This window comes from Ricinus communis, chromosome 6, assembly GCF_019578655.1.
Source record: "Ricinus communis isolate WT05 ecotype wild-type chromosome 6, ASM1957865v1, whole genome shotgun sequence".
In the NCBI taxonomy this organism is placed as follows: Eukaryota; Viridiplantae; Streptophyta; class Magnoliopsida; order Malpighiales; family Euphorbiaceae; genus Ricinus; species Ricinus communis.
The window spans coordinates 15,719,977-15,736,927 of NC_063261.1; the positions used below are offsets into that span (position 1 = coordinate 15,719,977).

The 16,951-nt window shown below is 33.1% G+C and overlaps 2 protein-coding genes across 5 annotated transcripts; one reads left to right on the plus strand and one right to left on the minus strand.

The window, feature by feature from the left end:
* The first annotated feature begins 515 nt into the window (after positions 1 to 515).
* LOC8267035 (thiamine biosynthetic bifunctional enzyme TH1, chloroplastic) lies at positions 516 to 7,277 on the plus strand. 4 transcript variants are annotated; one of them, XM_002530631.4, is made up of 10 exons: positions 516 to 658; positions 871 to 1,107; positions 1,229 to 1,303; positions 1,591 to 1,666; positions 1,755 to 1,830; positions 3,548 to 3,682; positions 4,812 to 4,876; positions 4,970 to 5,097; positions 5,617 to 5,873; positions 6,430 to 7,277. In XM_002530631.4, exons 1-10 carry the CDS (start codon positions 611 to 613, stop codon positions 6,971 to 6,973), a joined length of 1,641 nt encoding a protein of 546 aa, XP_002530677.1. In that variant the 5' UTR covers positions 516 to 610; the 3' UTR covers positions 6,974 to 7,277. The 4 variants fall into 4 exon arrangements, with proteins under 4 accessions (XP_002530677.1, XP_015581787.1, XP_015581786.1 ...); XM_015726300.2 differs by having other exon boundaries at positions 532 to 658; positions 802 to 1,107; XM_025159393.2 differs by having other exon boundaries at positions 593 to 726.
* Positions 7,278 to 11,316: 4,039 nt separating this feature from the next.
* Positions 11,317 to 16,692, minus strand: LOC8267034 (serine/threonine-protein kinase SRK2A). The gene is made up of 9 exons (XM_002530630.4): positions 16,115 to 16,692; positions 15,765 to 15,839; positions 15,498 to 15,599; positions 15,281 to 15,334; positions 15,090 to 15,182; positions 14,918 to 15,010; positions 13,984 to 14,088; positions 13,805 to 13,903; positions 11,317 to 11,974 (listed from the first exon to the last, which is right to left on the minus strand). The coding sequence occupies exons 1-9, from the start codon at positions 16,232 to 16,234 to the stop codon at positions 11,642 to 11,644; spliced, it is 1,074 nt and encodes a 357-aa protein (XP_002530676.1). The 5' UTR covers positions 16,235 to 16,692; the 3' UTR covers positions 11,317 to 11,641.
* Positions 16,693 to 16,951: the final 259 nt, after the last annotated feature.

Consider the following 16,951-nt stretch of genomic DNA (forward strand, 5'->3'; position numbering starts at 1 on the left):
ACATCTGCAATGACAATTGGGACTTTTAAGGTTTCTAGTCTTTGGGTTCAATGGATTTATTAAATATTCCAAACCTAAAAAATAATTAAGACAATATTTGTGTATATATAGTTGAAAGCTAAAAAGAAAGACACTTCACTACAACTTACTATATAAAATTATTAAACATTAGCATTTGTCAATTATTTTATAAATACTAATTTATAAATTCTTTCTCTTCTAATCTACATTCATAATAATAATAATAATAATAACTTTCAAATCTTAATTTTTATACGTATTTTTTTTTATTATTCTTAACTTCTTTTACTTTTTATTTTATTTTTCTATTATCTTAATAATTTATATATAAAATATTGCATGTAATACATATGATATTTCTTGCTTTACATTTAATTAGAATTAATGTGTTCGAAGGAGTCTTTGGGAGGAAATAAAATAGTGGATTATATTCAAACGCAGTTAAAAAAAATCTACATAACTACTTTTATAAATTATAAGTTTTTTAAATAATAATGAAAATTTTATAGCATTAAATTTAATTATCCAAATAATGACCGTAGTTCAAGCTATAACTGAAAGCATTGTCTGTCCACGCTCCTTATTCTAGATGGCCTTCTGCGGAATCCTCTCCAATTCCTCTTCTATCTTCAACAAGGTTAATATAATTACCTTCACATATCTGTTTGGTTACTGAGAAAACACAAGAAAATAAACAGTATTAAAGTGAGATTCAATTTCTACTTTCTTTTGTTACTAACAATTCTCTTTTTGCTTTTTTTTTTTTTTTTTTTTCTCCAGCAACCAAACAGGTGCTGTTTATGTTCAATTTCATTTTTTTTTTTGTGACAAACCTTTTTTCTTTATCAGGAACGTGTAGCTCAGAGGTCAAGATTTTCGAATTGGAAAGTGAATCAAACATTAATGACAATGGAAGGAAATGGTGCTGCAGCGAATAAAAAAATACCACACGTGTTAAGTGTTGCAGGCTCTGATTCAGGAGCTGGCGCTGGAATACAAGCTGATCTTAAGGCATGTGCTGCTCGTGGAGTATATTGTTCCACTGTTATAACTGCTGTTACGGCACAGAATACTGCTGGAGTTCAGGTCTAAATTTTCGTAATTCTGATGCTGAAACTAAGTATTACATATTTAATATGTTATTTGGTGAATATTTTCAAGTTATTGTTGGTTTAGGCTGTGAAATTGTGCATTTGTGGTTTATCAGGGTGTAGATATTGTGCGTAATGATTTTGTTGCTGAGCAGTTAAAGTCTGTGCTTTCTGATATGCAAGTTGATGTGGTAAGTTGAACTTACTAGTTGATATGGATGCAACTTTGAACTTGACTTGATTTTTCATCTGTGAATATCAATTATAGTTGAGCATGTATAGAAATGACACTGAAGAGAAGAGGAAGAATAACAAAAAAAAAACATAAGTATCAATTTATTTAAATTCTGTATGATAAGCTTGATGACAGAGAAAAGGCTATGAATACATCATATTTTATCCTTTTTTCCTTCTTTCTTTTATTTTGACAATGATTTTGTTATGAGTTGACCGCAGTCTGATTTTAAAATGATATTAGGTTAAAACAGGCATGCTACCTTCTATCGGCATAGTCAAGATTCTCCATCAGAATCTAAGGGAGTTTCCTGTTCGAGGTATGCAGAGCTGAAAATTGAAATTTTTTGTTTGGCGATTAAAGTTCTAGTGGCTTTTGAGTTGACTTGGTCTAACATCTGAAGGCAGCTTTGGTGGTTGATCCTGTCATGGTATCTACGAGCGGAGATGTGCTGGCTGGTCCTTCCATTGTTTCTTGCTTTCGGTAAGTTAGAATTGTGTTTTAAAGTAATATTCACATCTTACCTAATGATATACATATTCTGATGTAGAACTTATTTAACTAACTTTTGTCCCCTTCAGCCAGACATTTTTTATTGGTTAGGATTTCATTGACCTCTGCGTATTTCTATGGCATATGCATGTGCTTCTTGCATCTTGTTTGTCCCTTTTAGCTTATAGGCATTTCCTCTAAGGTACCTGTTTGCAAGAAAATACTAGCTAAAGTGTGTACCATGAAATACGTTCCTAATCTTCGTAAATGATTTATATTTATAGAGCAAAACTTTCTTCACTGTGAAGTGATACTACCAGCTTAGTTGTATGCTATTAGGTGTAAGCTCCTTATTATTAAGAGAGAAACTGCACACTGCAAGCAACTACCTTCTTGGACTAAGAAGTTGTATCACAGTGAAGTATGTCCATCCTAAATATCTAGATTCTTAATTACTAGAATAGATTCTAAAGTGCCCTAAGGTTGAATTCTCTGGATTCTAGTCATGAAAATTGCTCCTCAACTTTCCTGTTGTCCTTGGCTTTCAAAAGCCTATTCCTGTCTGAAAACTAATTTAGTTTCCTGGATACTAGTACAGCATCTGCTTTCCATTTTGTTATCAGGTGGAATTTCATAAACTTCATCTGTAGCTGGGCAGCTGCTTTTATTGCAGGCATTCCTTTTCCATCTTCTTTTATTCTTGGGATTAAATGTTATCATCGCCCTTTGCTCTATATTTATTGACTCATCATTGTTTCATGAGCTGTAGATTAAACACTTGAATCATGCATTTGCCATGTTCATCAAAGTGGCTAACCATATGCTGTTGCCTTGTTGATGACTATTGACTATTGAGTGTGAACTCTTAAGATGAAGCTTTGAAGATGTTTATTTGTTTAACAAGAAAAGAAATATCGTTGAAGAAGAAAGCAGAGTACAATGTGGAGGATAAGAGGCCTCCTATAACTTACATACAAAAATAAACAAGAACATTAATAACGAACCAAAAAAAAAAAAAGAGAATCAAAATGGTTAATGATATGCTGTTGCCTTGTTGATGACTATTGACTATCGAGGGTGAACTTGTAAGGTGAAGTCTTGATATGTTTATTTATTCAACAAGAAAAAGAAATATCATTGAAGTAGAAAGCAGAGTGTACTGTGGAGGATAAGATGCCTCCTATAATTTAACATACAAATATAAACTGGATTATAAAATCAAAATAAAAAAGAGAAAGAGAAATGTTTGCCATTATTGATCAACATGAAAAAAGAAATTCCTGTTCCATCCCTGTAAAACCCACCCCCTAAAAGTTCTTGAACCATAAGAGATGCCAAAAATGCCATCTTGTCCCTCAACCAATTAAAGGACAAGCTCTTATCTTGAAAGTTTGCATTTTCCGATGACTATAAGAACGGCCAAAAAGCACAACTCTAAAGAGTTTTGGCTTCTTTCCTGCCCAGAAAACTTCCTCTTAAAACAACAGAAGTCCCTAAAGATTTTGGATGTAGATGAGACATTCCAACGATTGACATTTTCTTCCTTAATGAGCTACCTTTCCCATATAGGCTGCTGATCTGCTGACAATGGCTAATTGGTATTAAATTTAGGAGGACAATTATTTTATTTTTATTTATTTTAACTTGTTTTTTGCACTTGTAATTCAGAAATTTATAGTAGTATCAAATTTTTGGTTCTTCAATGTAGAGAAGAGCTCCTTCCCATGGCCAACATAGTAACTCCAAATATAAAAGAGGCATCTGCTTTACTTGGTGGCATGCCACTTGAAACTCTTGCTGATATGCGCTCTGCGGCAAAACTTTTGCATGCTTTAGGTCCTCAGTAAGTGGAAATTGCTTATTTTATTTGATTACTTATGATAAACTGGTTTCTGAAACTATTATGGCTTTCCTTTGGAATTACTTCTATTAGTATTCTTAAAATCATGCATTACCTTCTCTTTGAGGGTTATGCTGTTAAAGGAGATAGTTTCTTTCTTGCTAAAAATCATAACCTTTTCGCTTTTCAAAATAAAAGTGCAAAGACCTTTTTAATTTATTAAAGAGCTTCATATCAAGATAGAATAGAAACTCAAATTATTGTTACAGCTTACAAATGTGTGGCGATAGAATGGTTGATGAAAGTATCAGCTCTGTAAATGTAATGGATATGAGTTATATTACAAACAGATTTTAGATAATGGCCAATACGCCCTGTATTGGCTAAACCACAGTAGGGGAGAAAAAGTGCTTTTATGAATAAATTTACAGGTTCTTAGTTACAGTTACATGATTACATGCTATTTAATGTTACATATTAGGGAAATACTGGTCAAATGATCTGTGTGGCCACTGCCCTATGTATGGACCCTTTTCTGCTTGCTAATTTTTTGAAAAGATTCATGATAGTACTGGCTTCAACTGTATCCCTGACCATGAGATGAGATTCTGATACTGTGACACTGCAACTGTAATAACAACTGAATGGTTAGATTAAAGCTTTGTTATGAAAGTTGTGAAAATGGCATAATGCAACATCTTTGCATTCATGACTATTAATCACAAATGTTTCAATTAGGAATGAACAGATATCTGGCCAAGAGATGAGAAAGAAGCTTTATAATCAGGTTACTGCAGTTTAATTCTGATTAAATAGATTGTTAAGCTTGACTTTTGTCATTGTTGTATGCTTAGGTTGTTTAGTCTTTTTGTTTCTCATAATCATCCCTAAAAGAGGTGACAAAAAGAAGTTTTCCATAAGAAACGAAATTCCATAGGATTATGCCCCATTACTTTCTTCTTCTCTAACATGCATAAATACTTTTCTTTTGCTATTATATATGTGACTGCTTTCAGCTTCCTGTAGCAAATCTATTTGTATCAGATGCATGACTTGCAAATGGAGGAATTGAATGAATCTGATTCTCTTTGTTTACTTACATGCTTAAACTGTTGTTGGTTTTGCCTATCAGAAATGTTCTTGTCAAAGGTGGTGATCTTCCCGACTCTTTGGATGCTGTTGATATTTTCTTTGATGGTAAACCTAAGTTTTATAGATACCTTAAGTGGTAACAACATCATTCAAGTTTCCGTGTATGAACTGTTAACTGCATGAAATCTCACATTACAGGTGAAGACTATCATGAGCTGCGTTCTTCTCGCATAAAAACTCGCAACACACATGGCACTGGTTGCACTTTGGCATCATGTATAGCAGCTGAGCTAGCAAAAGGTTCTCCAATGCTGTCAGCTGTAAAGGTGAGTGTGTAATGTTTCTAGTTTCTGTTCCTGGTTAAAATAGTTTGGCATTCGGGAATACAGTGATAAAAGTATCTATAGTTCATTTTCCAAGCCAACAATAGAATGCATAAACAATTAACAAAATGCTGGAAGTCTTCTTTCTTGTTCTTTGTGGTTTTGCCAAGTTTTTTAATAAATAATGCAGTGAGGCTATATGGAATTAATTCGTGCAACCTACAATTTTCTGGATTGTTAAATGATACTCTTTTTCTTGAGTTATTAAGATGGATTTCTTGCTGTTCTGTGAGATATTGAGAAAGATGCTCAAGTCCTTGCACGTTAGAAGTGTGTTTTTCTCTCCTGCCTGAAAGAGACAGACTTAAAATATGCCCTCCACTCCTTTGGGAGGGAGTTATCATGATATAAGAAGTCCACAATTCTGCCAGACTTAAAATATGCCCTCCACTCCTTTTTTAGAGGCTCCACTCTTTTAACTGGTATATTAGCATCACTATTCTCTTTTATGTGTTTGGGCAGGTTGCTAAGTGCTATATTGAGACAGCCTTGGAATACAGTAAAGATATATTCATCGGAAATGGGCGTCAAGGCCCATTTGACCACCTATTAAGACTTAAAAGTTCTGTTCAGAACTCTGGTAGGCAAGGGACATTCAATCCAAATAACTTATTTTTATATGCTGTCCCGGACTCTCGGATGAATAAAATGTGGGGGCGACCTATGGTCGATGCCACTAGAGAAGCAATAGAAGGAGGTGCCACCATTGTTCAATTGAGGTATGGCTGCAGATATTTTGTTCGACATTTAGAAACTAGATTTTTGTTTCTCCTCCTGAAGATAACTTGAAAGAACTTAGCTGAAATACCTGTCACTTCAGTTCTTATATGTTTTTAAATTTCCACATGGCGCATGCTGCAGTAACTGTTTTCTTTTTTTTTGTTTTCTTTCAGTTTAATGTCCCTTGTATCCTTTTCTCCCTCCCCTGATTATTTTTTTCTCTTCTCATGTCATTTTTTTTTCTTAACAGAACCTCATTGTTTAATTCTAGCTTTGCTTCTCATCAACTTCATGATCTCAAAGACAATACATAGTGATTTGTTCGCTAGTTTGAAATGTCCCAACAATTTTGTCCTTCTATATGATTCTGTTGCAGTTGAATAGATACATGTATTTATGTACTCAATTTCATTCGATTAAGAGATGTTGATGTGTGTATGTATATAAAAATATCTTACTTGCTTAGCCTGACTCTTGCATAGAGTAGCTGCCAATGTAAAATGATTTATATTCGAATGTACAAAATTTCTTGTTAATATTTGTAATTCTTTTTAGGGAGAAGAATACTGAAACAAGGGACTTTATAAATACAGCAAAAGCATGTCTTGAAATTTGCCGTTCACATGGAGTGCCACTATTGATAAATGACCGAGTTGATGTTGCCCTTGCATGTGACGCTGATGGAGTGCATGTTGGTCAGTCAGACATACCTGCTCGTACTGCCCGTATTCTTCTTGGCCCTGATAAAATAATTGGGGTATCGTGCAAAACACCTGAACAGGCACAACAAGCATGGATCGATGGTGCTGACTACATTGGTTGTGGCGGTGTATATCCAACGACTACAAAGGCAAACAATTCCACTGTTGGTTTTGATGGGTTAAAAGCTGTTTGCTTGGCTTCTAAATTACCCGTGGTTGCTATCGGTGGTATCAATGCTACAAATGCTGTCTCTGTGATGGAAAGTGGTGTAGCAAATCTCAAAGGTGTCGCAGTTGTATCAGCTCTATTTGACAAGGAAAGTGTTCTAGATGCAACCCGGAATTTGCACGCAATACTGACAGAAGCAGCATCCAGAACAAATGAAACATACATGTAGCAGAGTCTTTGCTGGTAAAGCATTGCATTTTTCATTTACATAACGAGTTCCGGGTGCAAATGTTGACTGCTGATGTTCTTTTCGACTGTAGCTGTTATGAGGAGAGACCTAAACTGGATAATGATACCAGATATTTTGTATTAAAAAGAATGGAGAAGAAAGGGAAGGGGAGTAGGCTGTATTGCACCATTTGTAGTAAACAAAAGAACCGGGGAAGAGGAGGTGCATGCCTCTGCCAACTTTGGAAGAGATAATTTCCCAATTTTTTTTTTCCTAAAAAGAAATAAAAACACATGTTTTACAATCATGAATTCTTCGATTTTAATTTGTTTATGACATGAGCTGAAAGTGTTTATTCTAAAAGAACTCAAAAGGAAATTTCTATATTATATTTTTTTCTAGATTCTTTTGGTATTTATTTTTTTGGAAAGTACAAAACGTAGGACAAATGGTCAATTTGTAACTTATTTTCAAGGTTCAAATAGATTTAATTTAAATTTTTTTAAGTTTTCTGAATTTATGTTTAAAGATTAAATAAATTTAATTAAATTTTTTTACTAAATAATTTCTTGAATTTGTGATAAAAGGTTAGATACATCCAATTTAATTTTTTTTTCTAAAATTTAGATTTTAATTAAATTATATAATTATAAATAATATTTATTTTATTAATTTATTGATATAATATCTAGTGACGCTATATAAAAAAGTATTTGATAAATTTTAAATTTTAAATTTAATTGATTTAAAAATGATAAGTTATGGCCCATTTATTAAAAATTTCAAAATAATTTATTAAAAAAATTAAAAATTAACTTATTTTTGAGTTAATTAAATTTAAAATTTAAAATTTAAATTTTTTTAAACATACTATTGTATAACGCATCACTAAATATTGTATCAGTAAATTAATAAAATATATATTATTTTTAATTTTTATAATGTAATTAAAATCTAAAAATCTAATATTATTTTATTTTTTAAGAAAATAAATTGATTGGAGAGCGCAAATTAGATCTATTTAACTCTTAAACATAAATTTAAAAAATTATTTACTAAAAAAGTTTAAATTGAGTCTGTGTTTGGAGACAAGATCTTACTCACTAGGACTTGTTTGGGTAAGATTATTTGGAGGAGTTAAACTCAGTGAAGTTTTTATCGTGGATTTCCGTATTAATTGCATATTAAAAGGAGAAAGGGACATGATAAGAAAGGCAATAAAGATAAAATAGAAAGGAAAGAAGGGGGTAAGAAAGGGGAGGTAACCAAGCTAAATGAAAGGAGATTTACCTTTAGATTTAATGAGCAATAAGAAAGGTTTCTAGAAGAATTCTAGAGTGGGTTTGAGCAGAAGCAAATGCCTTAGAGAGAGAGAGAGAGAGAGAGAGAGAGAGAGAGAGAGAGAGAGAGAGAGAGAGAGAGAGAGAGTCATGCAACGGGTACTTTTCCTAACTTAGATTATAGATAGGTTGTTTTTTAATTGCGAGACAAATATTTTAATATCGTAATTAAGCAGCACAAAATGAAAGTGCCATTCCCAATACTTGAATGAGTTTGTGTACATATACAATTAGATTGGTAGAAGACTTTAATTTACACATCTTTTTTAACTTATAAGTACCTAATGTTCTTTTAGCAAATAAATATATTGCTTTATTGCATTAATAAAATTAATACAATTGCTCTAATATTGTTAACTTTTTTACTAATGTAGTGCTGATGTAGCACATTTATTTATTGACATGCTAACATTTTCAGTAGTGTAGGATATGGCCTATAGTTTATTTACGTGCTATACCCTTTTCTTCGGCCATGTAAGCATCATCTTAACAGAGTAACAATCTTATGACAATATATTGTATTTTATTGATGGAGTAAACACTATATTCTAATTTCTATACATTAAAATCGAAAACTGACGATGCATATGTTTTATGGATTATATTTAAGGATCGAGGATGATGTAGGATACCTAGAATGGTTAGCTGGAAAATCTCAGACTATATAGAAAATACTGATTTTAGTGGCATCGATGATTTTTTGTTATGCACAGAAATTTTTGATTCTTCATCCCTGTTCTTTAATAGTTTAGGACTACATAATGTCTCATATACTAGTATTGCTCAAAGTACAATTCGAGTTACCGGGAATAATAATGCACCATGTGGAATCGCTGACCTTGAGAATTTGGAACTGGATACACCACCAGATTTCACACTTAGCGTAAGCCTCATCTGTAATTCAACCCCATTAGAGCATATTTACTCTCCTTCAAGAAATTATGGAAACTATAAAATGAGTTCAAAATCTAGAAAACGCACAACAATTTGTTTATTTTTGAATTTATTAATGAGCATGGCCAAAAGCAGGTAATTCTGGGATGCCCTTACTCTAATGCTCATATGGTTATACAGAGTGGCATCCTGATCTTAGCATTGAGTTCCTCGACTTTGGCCAGTCTCTGTTTTGGATTCAAGCCCATGGTTTTCCGCCGAGCCACATGACTTTGGAGAATGCTAAAAGCATTGCCTCTTTTTTCAGCGGGTTTATAGACATTGATACAAACTAGAGCAAAGCTATCGGCTGGCAAGCTTTCTTACATATTCGTGTATTAGAAGCAAACCCTATTGACATGCATATTCATAAAAAAAGGCTAATCTAATCATACTTATCATAAATCAGAATCCTAATCATGTTTCTAAAATCAAATAATAAAAGAAAGCAAAAAAGAATGAAAGAACCGGTTTTATGATTAATGCGGATGTATGGTTGAAAGAACCCTCAAGTTGTCACCGTGGATGTTGGATCTGCGAGTCTCATGCGATGAGGATGCAGTTGAATTGAAGACTGGATAGGAATCCAGTGCTGGATGTGGCTTAGAGAAATCTTCTGTCGATTAAAACAGTTTCCAAAAATGATCTTTCTTCAGTGGTTTGTTTCCTAAAATCGTTCTTTCTTCAGTGGTTTGGATCTTCTAATATCAACTAAGAACGACAATGTTTTTCTTTCTTTTCACTATGGGTTTCTCTCTTTTTTTTTTCTTTCTTAGTGTCTCTCAAATGTCGATCTTGCTTATTGCCAATTTTCAATTCTTGATTCCTCCCCCAAAATCCTAAACACCTCTTTATATTTATAAAGATACGGTTTTAAAGAAAACCCTAAAGAAAGTGATAGATTTTTAGAAATATCGATAAATATCTCATTGTAATTACTTAAATTTAAATAATTATTGATTAGAAGGATGATTATCGTCAAGAAAACCTTCTAAAATCTATATCTGGATGTAAAATCGTCATAAAAAGCGACATCGGAGTGCGAAAATCTCAATTGACATCAAAATCATCCTACTTGAAAAATTTCTTTTACTAGGAAAAACTTTATGATAAGGAAATGTAGAGTCAATTGGCTCTATGTACAGCCGATTAGCTCTACATACAGTTGATTGACATTATGTACAGCCTATCGGCTCTACAGAGGAAAAGTTTATGAAAAATTTATAATTAGGTCTCCGAATTTGTAAAAACTTGACTCTCAAATTTAGTTTTTTTTTACAATTAAGTCCAAAGTGATTTCAAAAGGATAATTCCAGCTGGATTAATCTCCATCATAGCCTTGGATTCGCCTGTCCTTCACCTCCTGAGACCCGATAAATCAGTAACTTTCATCATAGAATTTTCTATTTTTTTCTCGATATCTGGATCCGGAAAATGGATGCTGACACTCCTGAACTTATGTCAAAGGGTCAAATATACCCAATTTAAATTTCTTCATCAAATAGTCTCCTACACTTATGTCCAAGGATCAAATATATCCAATTTAAGTTTTTTTCAGCAAATAACTCCCTGAACTTGTATCTAAAGGTCAAATACATCCAATTCAATTTTTTTTTAAAATGAACTAATATTAGATTTTAAAGTTTTAATTGAATTATAAAAATTAAAAAAAAAACATTTATTTCATTAATTAGTTACAATATCTAGTCAAGTGTTATACAATAGCATGTTTAATAAAATTTGAAATTCAAAAGGTTATTAATGAAACAAATATTATTTTTAATTTTTATAATTCAATGAAAATTTAATATTATTTCACTTTTAAAATTTTTTAAATTGAATGTATTTGACCCTTGGACATAAGTTTAGAGGACTATTTGTTGAAAAGTTTAAATTGAATAAATTTGATCTTTTAAAAAACTATTTACTGAAAAAGTTTAAATTTGATGTATGAATTAGATGTATTTAACCTTGCATGTAAGTTCAAAGAGCAAATTGATCCTTTGTCCAATCATGTTTATATAGATGTTATTGCTATATTTTTTCAGTTGACAGATCCTCCATAGAATGTAAACAATACCTGATAAGATTTTCTTCAAATCGGGGAACCTTCGTTCATTACATAATAATCTTAATCCTCATAAATAAAAGCTAAAGAAGAACAGACTCCGATAATTACTTTTGAAATCCCCATAAATCCAGTTCTTCAATAACACAGACACTCTAATACACAAGTTGGAAACACACCCTTCCTGCCCAATATATTATAATTTACAAACACTTATTCAAGACCATGTTCTAAGTACAGAGTTTTATACAAGCACAATACCATTCTATAAATATCCAAAAGGCAAAACTTGAGATCACTAGTATCTGACAAGGGGCAAATTTATCCTTAACTGACATGAAATTCTCCACTCGCTTGTGCTTCCTTAACTCTCTTCTCATACTCATCTTCTTCCCCTACTTCTTCTTCTTCTTCAGCCTCTGTGTCATCTTCCTTCCCATCGCCATCTTCTTCTCCTCCCCAGCCAAAGCCTCCAATAGATCGAGACACAGGGGGAGGAATTTTGGCCTCTTCCACAATCTTCATGATTTCCTCAGCAGTTTGCAATGAGAAGGTGGGATTCTCTTTCCTGTAGTACATTGCTTGAGCTGCCTCTGTCAGTTCCCTTGGCAAGTTCTTCAGAAACCAAGGATGGCTCTTGATATCTTTTATAGTGACCCTCTACACAAACACATAAAGGTTAAAATAATGGCTAAACTATTACAGCAATCATCATATGAGAGTGCATGAAAATAAAAACAGGTAGACCATTGATGAAAAATAGGAATATTAGAAGATAGAATTGGATGATTGAGCAGTGCAATACAAATTTCATTTATGCATCTATAAAGGAGCCTTTACTGACGTGCCTTGGCCATCTACAAAACAAATTTCAGAAACGTTCCACGGGACCTATATCCTATGAATTATCACTCCAATTAGAAAAGGATTTTCCATACCCATCCACATCACAACATATTTTTTGTTTGGGTACCAATCATATTATAGATTCCCATCCAATTATATGAATGTAAAATACTAAAAGGAGGTCCATCTGCAGTAGCAATCCATCATTATCAACATGTACACTTGGTGAGTAAATGCATAGTGTAATAGCTAGAGTCAAATGGCAGAAGACCCGCAAATCAACCCCCTTGATGACTTAAAGATCCAGATTGCTTGAATATGGAACCGGATAGCATGCACACAGAAGCCAATTCAATAGGTAAGCAGTGGAGAATTCAGTTTCTAAGACATCAGAAAAAACCCACTTAATTGAAATCACTTGATAAAAGAAAATCAATGAAAGAGTGTAGCAAGGCTCACAATAGTTTGCAAAAGCAAATTCAATCAGTTCTAGATTTTCCATTCTTAGCGAAAAGGACAAAAACCTAGTTATCAAGCAATAAGTCTTATCTATAGTTCCTCTTATTTGTCTGATGGTTGACTTGATGCTCTTCTTCTAGATTGAGGCCTGCAACATTTGCTCTAGACTGCCAAACAGGACCAAACCAGACTGAACCATTGTGCCTTGTATGTCTATCCACATATACATGTAGACACAGCCACTATGCGTGAAGTGTTATTAGTCTTTGTCCGACAAGTCTCTAGGTGATGAGTCTAGCTGCACTGGCATGTAAAACATTTGTCCCCTATACTTGAGATGTATAGAGATGTTTGCACTTAGTAAGGTGGAATGCTATGGTAATCTAAGGTTTGATTCTTGAAGCTTATTTTGGTGCAATGGTTATTAGAAGGTAAGGTACTAGTGGGATCACAATGCTCACTCACTTTTGAGAGCACAAAAGGAAAAGGCAACACACACATGAGAAGACCCAGAAAGGAGTTCTCAAGATTGATCAGGTGTCACTTCAACTGCAACCACTATTTCCCAAATATTACAGAAGGAACTTCAGGTATAGTCAGAAAGCCACAGCCATTTGCTTGTCATAAACCATTTACAAGATTGAACCATAAGAAATTTACCAACTCAAGGGACATGGCATAAGCCAAATGAAAATAACAGAAGAAGGAAATAAAGATGCACGAGGCCCATGCTCAGTCCTCAAGGGAAACTTCTAACATTTGAAATCTTCTCAAAGACAATTTCACATGATACACCATGCAGTTCCTACTATAATCACTTTCTCAAAACAAGCAATGTGCTAGCTACATGGCCTATACTTCTCTGTAATGAACAGGATAAAAAGTGTTACCACCAAGAACAATCATGAAAACAGATTGGGAAGGGCCCAGGTACTTTCTCCAATCCATTTAATCCTCATTTTTGAAAGCCATCAGAGCAAAATAATTGCCAGACTTGTATAGTAAATTATTCTCAGGCAGGACAGCAATAAAGGAAACATAAATTTACAAAGAACAACTATTTTGCAGACAAACAAACTCATAAACATATAATTGAAGGATAGGTACCCATATTAGTACTATTATGCTATCTTAATCTCATATTATAAGTTGAATATATTCACAGGCAAGTTCGGTCACACATACTCTGGATGGGTTTGCAACAAATATGCGAGAAAGAAGATGTCTGCAATCTTGAGATATATGGACATAGTCAGGGATCTTGTATTGAACAGCCATTATTCTCTGCAGAACAATATGAAAATTATAAAGTGGAAAAAGAAAAAAAAATTTGATTATAAGAGTGATAAAAGAGAATACAATACGTTGATTGTTTTCCTGAAATTCTTCGGGTCCTCTTGATCTTCGAATGGGTATGCTCCCACCAGCATAACATAAAGAGTCACACCACAAGACCATACATCTGCCATCTGAAAGGAAGAGTGAAGCATGTGAATGACATAAATCCATTCATTTTCTGCTCTGAACACCTCTAAGTTTGCAGATAATAAGTTCAATCTTTCCAGGAAAAAAAAAGAAAAATTACTTGCCTTTCCTCACATGCAAGTATTGTAGTAACTGAAGCCATAAATCAATCAGCCAAAGAGCTAATTGATTATAATATAACTAATGTGGTCTATAACTTCTAGGATATAGAAGTTTGTTGACATATGAAGGATGTGAAGTTTGGAAAAGCTAATGACTAGATACATTAAACAGAGACGTTCAGTAGAAGAATTTTCAAGACACGTCACAGAATGGCAACCCATTCTAGAAATTCAACTACCTGAGCAGAAAAATTGATGAATATAAATTTTTTCATCGTATAAACAAGGAGATAATACAGGGGAATAAACTAAATGTAACTTTACATGACCTCAGGCATTGCTACACGTAATAAGGTGAAACAAATACGAGGCCATATCTATATTATTTAAGTGCCTTTCCAGGATTCTTTTCTCAGTACATGGTGATGAAAACACTTCCATGACGCCATAAACTTCAACTAATCTCTTTTTCAGGTATCAGCTCAACTAATGTCATTGAAAGACTGATATTGGTAAGCATAACAACAGAAAGATCTGGAGAAATAGTGGAGATTATCAGCCAATTTTATTTTGATAGTTATCAATAACTTGATGGAGTATATAATATTATCCGCAAAACTGCAAATAAATCTGATCCATTCATTGTCAACTCTCATCGACCCAAAAGGTGTATGTATGTAAACTATCAAGCCAATATAAACAATCATGTTACCTTGCCATCATATTCTCTGCGTGATAGAACCTCTGGTGCAATATATGCTGGAGTGCCAACTGTAGATTTAGGTCTTGAATGCAGCAAGGATGACTGCACAAACAAAGTTCAGCATAAGTACATGACTCATAAAAGATAAAAAGAAATTCTGACTTGGCTTTTGCAACAAAACCTTGGAATAACCAAAATCACAGATTTTCAGACGCGGTGCTGGGCTTCCATCCAACAAGGTATTTTCCAGCTTTAAATCTCTATGACAAATTTGCTGCATATAATTAAAACAGAATAAATAAATAATATAGACCAATTCCCTGAGCCATCAAAAGGAAAATTGTTATCTGACATATGAGCATTTTGATTTACCAAGGAATGGCAGTAGCTGACGCCTGAAATAAGCTGTTGGAAGAAGTATCTAGCCTGAAATGAAAAGAAAAGGCAAGTTTTGCAGACACTAAAAAAATAAATAAAAGATTTTAGCTAAATTCATTCCCATATTTTTGCTCCAAATCGATACAAACTTATTACTGTAATTAATGCAACCCAAATTCTGAAAATGGAAGATAAAAAGAGACATAAAAACCTCATCTTCACTGAATCTTCCAGCATTGCAGATTCGCTCAAAGAGCTCCCCTCCAGCAGCATATTCCATAACAATAGCTAGATGGGTTGGTGTCAAAACCACCTGCAGACACCCAAGAAGACCCAATTTTACATCCAGCAACAAAAGTTTATCCTTTTGAAAAACAAATCCATCAACAACTAAACTTATTAGGAAAAACGAAGAAGAAGAGAACACATTAAACCCATAAAAATAAATAGAACAAGAAAGAAAGTGCTAATAACGAACCTCCTTGAAGCGAATTATGTTTGGGTGGCGAAGTGATCTGTGATTTATGATCTCCCTTGCCACATTTTCATCAATCTAACACCAAATAGATAAAGAAAACAGTAAGCATTAATAAAAGAACTAAATTTTCCACCTTAAATGAAACTAAAATTCACTTTCTTTTTTAAATAATTCTTCTCCTACAAAATCCATTTCTTTTTTCTCCATAACAACTTCAATTTCAAAACAAAAAGTAAATTAATGATCTTTCACATGCATCACACGTCCACACCCAAATATGTACACATAAAGATTGTAATTCCAAATTCAAAAAAAAAAAAAAAAAAAAAAAGAAAGAAAAAAAGAAAAACCTTATGGCCACGCTCGATGTACTTCATGGCAACAAGTTCTTTGGTCTCTTTGTTTCTCATGAGCCTCGCCACTCCAAAATTCCCAGATCCTATATCTTTTACCAATTCATACTTCTCCATTTCTTAAAAATTATAATAATTTAAACAAAAACCCTAGATATATATGAATATGCAATTAAACCTCTTAATTAACCCCAATTCAGCTTCAATTTTTATCTACAAACTCAAAAACCATTAAAAAAAAAAACCAACTTTGACAATAATTCTTGAGAAAAGAAAAAAAAAAGATATGAAACAAGAATTCTAGAGAGAGAAAAGGGAAATTAAGAAGAAAGTAATTTGGGAGAGATTTGAAGGAAAGTATAGAATCTAAAAATGAGGTTTCTGAAAAAAGAAAAAATAAAAAAGAAAAAGGAAAGCACCAAAACAAACTTATTACGAGTTATTATTATGAGAGGAAAGAATCTATAAGAACTGTAGCTTTTGGGTGTTTACAGTGAGAGAGAGAGAGAGAGAGGAGAAGATAACAGAGACAGAGTGAATGTGTTTTTTTATTTTCTTTCTTCTTTTGTTTTGAGAGAGAGAGAGAATGAAGGAATGTATGCAAATTGGAGAAAGGTGATGGGTGGAATGGAATATCTCACTGTTCCCACTTCTCGAGTAAGAATGGTTAGAGTGTGGATAGGCTCATCATTCTCATTCTCACTGACGTATCATAATTTAACTTTGCCCTTCATGACATGATTTTATTCAAAAATAGTGTAAAAACCGGACTTCGTACTTTTTTTTTTTATAAGATAATTAAATATAATCTTTTATAGAAATATAATTAATAAT